The 3644-nt window shown below is 47.2% G+C and overlaps 1 protein-coding gene across 1 annotated transcript in view; it reads right to left on the bottom strand.

Annotated features, from left to right (window-relative positions):
• Positions 1–2846, bottom strand: part of Rcn2 (reticulocalbin 2) — a 22856-nt gene extending 20010 nt beyond the window's left edge. Inside the window, exons 1-2 of the mRNA XM_005347394.2 lie at positions 2503–2846; positions 2028–2133 (exon numbers count right to left, since the gene is read on the bottom strand). Of these exons, the coding sequence (XP_005347451.1) occupies positions 2028–2133; positions 2503–2646 (250 nt within the window). The 5' untranslated portion in view covers positions 2647–2846. The remainder of the gene's footprint in view (positions 1–2027; positions 2134–2502) is intronic.
• Positions 2847–3644: the final 798 nt, after the last annotated feature.

Raw genomic sequence — 3644 nt, 5'->3', positions numbered from 1 at the left:
AGATTGGCCTAGAACTCACTACATGGGACCAGGCTGATCCTCTAACTCAGAGATCACCTGGCTCTGCCTTCCAAGTGTTGGGACTGGATACAATTGGGGGCCATCATACCTCAATCAAGGTATGTTTGTAAATATGGCTTAAATTGTGAACAGGTATTCAAGTTCTGCCCCAAAGCAGAGAAATGCTGGTATGGTATAGTTCCTTTAAACATCATAGCCATGTGGAAGAAATTTTAACAAAGTAGCAAGGTTATTTTCTGCCTTTCTTACATAACTGCCTGTCTTCTCTTGGTACCTAAAGGAATGGGGTAACTTCTTAAATTCCAAATGCCCATTTTCAGATAAACAAATGTTTAAGAATGTCTTCATAGAGGCAGTTATTACACTGCATCACAGAAAACAGGTAAGGAGCACGCGACCAATACTTGCGAGCAGAGAACGAGCACATAGCACCGGGTTTAAAGCCTGGTGCTTCTCTGCTGGTCTGTAAGGGCTCAGGTAGACAGACATGCAAAGGCGATTCCTACCTCCCACTCCAAAACCCTCATCATTTTTATGCAACCACACACTGAACAAACTTATAATCATCGTTATTTTAGTTAAAGAAACTGAGGTTCAGAAAGACCAAGTCAAGATTCTAACCTACTTTTGGCTTCAGAGCTTGAACTATGGTGTTTTGTTACCACTTAAGAACTTTAAAAAAAAAAAAAAAAAGATGAGGGTCTCTCTCCTTGTTGCCCAAGCTGGCCTTAACTCCCTGGTTTAAGCTTGCCTCAGGGCCTTTAGGCCCAGCTTCAGAGACTCCCAGCCCTGGCCATCAGATCAGCAAAGTTCTCTTCAGGGTCCTCAAGTGGCTTTTGTGTTTCCGTAAGGACCACAAGTCTTTATTCTAAAAGATTTAGTAGGGCACAGTAGAACACAGAATGTGACAGGGACCAGCACTGCGGGCTCACAGTTCAACTTGGCCCTAAGAGGGAGCTGACCTTTCAAGTTCTTGTTTTCTTACCTGTAAATGAAGAACCAGACTATTTTAAATACATCTAGATTCCAACAAATACTACAGTTTTCCAGATCAACTCCATTTGTCTACTGTAGCGTAACCAAAGACAGACCTACCCTATCAGTTCAGAGGTTTCATCACTGCGCCAGTGTGACTTTAGTGACAGCACACACTGTAATTCCCTCTCCGCTAACTTCATTATCTGGATGCTGAACAACAAAGCGACACCGCAGACAGCTTGCTGTTACAATAACAAATTTCTGAGCCTTCAAAGGATCAACCTGGAATTCAGTATTCACTTGAACCAAATTGGGGGGGAGTGGTATTGCTAGCAATTTATTCAGAACACTCTCTCAATCATCTGTGTGTTCCATTTCTGACTAACAGCCTACCTAAAAGCAGTCTAGTGTTATTTGTTTTGAATTGAGGACATTAAAAGCTGAACTAAGACTAAGATGGTTGAACTCCTAGGTTTACCATTTATTTGAAAATAAGGTTTTCCTCTTTGTACCTCAGTCTCTTTTTCTCTGTGAAGAGAGATAAATGATTCTAAGGCCCCATCAGCACCAACATTTTTTATATTGCAATAAATATAATTCAATGCAATAGAATGTTTTCTATTTGCTTATTGTTATAATAAACTAATAAGAGCAGATTCTTAAAATTCTACATACTCAAAGAGTACTATTGTATCATGTGATGTCTTAAGAAGGGTCTGGGCAAATGTCTCTAAAATGGATCAGACTAAGGGCAATGGGGAAAGTGATGTGAAACAGAGGGTGTCTCAAGGTATGACTTGCAAACTTATCCTATTATGGGCAGTGATGTTTGCGTATACCATTGGAGAAAGCACTGATTTTATTCAGTAGCCTAACTTCCAGGTATAAGACCCATTCTCCACACCACAGCACTTTTAGCTTGTTGGAACACCAGCAATCTATATTCAACAGACAACACTGTTCTTAAATGTACACTAATCTCCTACAAAGGGCTTTCTCCATTGTTGGCGGTGCCAGACAGTCCTTACTTTCAGTGAGAAAACCATCTGAGTCCGAGTCAATTTTCTTTATGATCGACTGCAGTCGTCTCTGCTGCTCTTCGTGGCCAAGTTTAACATACTCATCGACGTCTTCCTTTAGGGAGGAAAATCACACACAGGAGAATCAAGTACTACAATCAGTGGGGTACAATGGTGGAGGGAAATAGGGCTACCACATGCCTCATTGGCCCCAAAGGTTTCAGGACGACCCACACTTTCTCTTCAATACGTCCCCCTACCACCTTAAGTGATCCTGACCTCTTAGTTCCAGTAATAGAAAGGACTTAGCTCTGGAGCTGCAACAGTTCCACCAGCTTTACAGGCCTCAGGGGCCCCTAGGGCGCAAGCGGAGCCCCGCCCGGCCCCCATTGTCAGGCCGCCCCAGCCAAGGCCTCGCCTGGCCGCCCAGCTTTGTCACTGGACAAAGCCCGTGGCGGTGCGGAACCCTGCCTGGCATCCTCACCTGGACGCCCAGCAGCGCCTCGCGGTCGTAGTCGGCCCGGTGCTCGCCCTGCGGGTAATGCAACTCCTCTGCCTTGCCGGCGCCGGCCACCGCGGCGTAGAGCAGCAGCAGCCCCAGCGTCGCGGGCCTCGGGCCCAGCCGCATCGCTCCCGCCCGGCGAGGACGAGAAAACCGCGAGGAACGAGGCACGCGGAGCCCGGGCTTGGCAGCCTTGCTTCGCGGGCGTCCACAGAGGGGCGGCGCTGCTTGTGGGGGGCGGGGGACGACGGCAGGGGCGGCGGCCGAGGCGGCGGCCGAGCTTCTGCGCAGACCTGGCCCGAAGTCTGGCGAGCACTGCGCTGCGGAGGCCCGCCAGGCCCAATCTTATATGGCCGTGGGGGTGGGGGCGTGCCCGGAGCGCCGTGCCTGTCGCTGATTGGGCCATGCTGCCCTGAAGGCGGGCCCTTGCTCAGAGCCTCCCACTGGAGCCGGCGAGCGAGCCAGCTGCGGGGGCCGCGAGACCCCCGCGGGCCCCTTCACCTTTTCCGCCATACCCTTGGGAATAAACCCCGATTCCTTAGCACTTCGCCTTTTTCTTTGAGTCTTGTTCCTGGCGGGAAACTCTCTGGCCACCCTGCGCATCTCTCCTGGCTTCCATCTGTGAAAGAGCCTGCAGATTTTGGTGAAAAACAATACAATATTGTACCTCAAAAAAAAAAAAAAAAAAAGAAAGAAAGAAAAAATTCTTTGCCCGAGGAACAGACCAGCAGTATCCATTTCCCAGGCGTCAGTGTGTCTTATTTAAAATATCGCCACAGCAGGAAGTACAGTATCAGGAATTGCAGCCAGATGCTTGCATCTGATGTTCAATTTATATTACTTGGCCCTTTAAGAACCGTTTGCACTATCCGTTTGCACTATTATAAAATAATTTCTTTTCTTTCCTTTTCTTTTTAAAGAGACTTTTAAATAGTTGTGAAGAGCGAATTAAATCGTGTAATGGCTTTAGAACAGTAACTGGTACATACTGTGAAGGATTCGATAAATGTATGCTTTCGTCACCCATGGGGGAAGAAAATGACAAAGGAGAGTTGTACAAAAAAATAGCTCATCGAGAGAGAGAGAGAGAGAGAGAGAGAGAGAGAGAGAGAGAGAGAGAGAGA

The sequence above is a fragment of the Microtus ochrogaster genome, chromosome 5 (assembly GCF_000317375.1).
Source record: "Microtus ochrogaster isolate Prairie Vole_2 chromosome 5, MicOch1.0, whole genome shotgun sequence".
In the NCBI taxonomy this organism is placed as follows: domain Eukaryota; kingdom Metazoa; phylum Chordata; class Mammalia; order Rodentia; family Cricetidae; genus Microtus; species Microtus ochrogaster.
The sequence above is the reverse complement of the archived record's forward strand: the minus strand, read 5'-3'. Positions and strand labels throughout refer to the sequence as shown.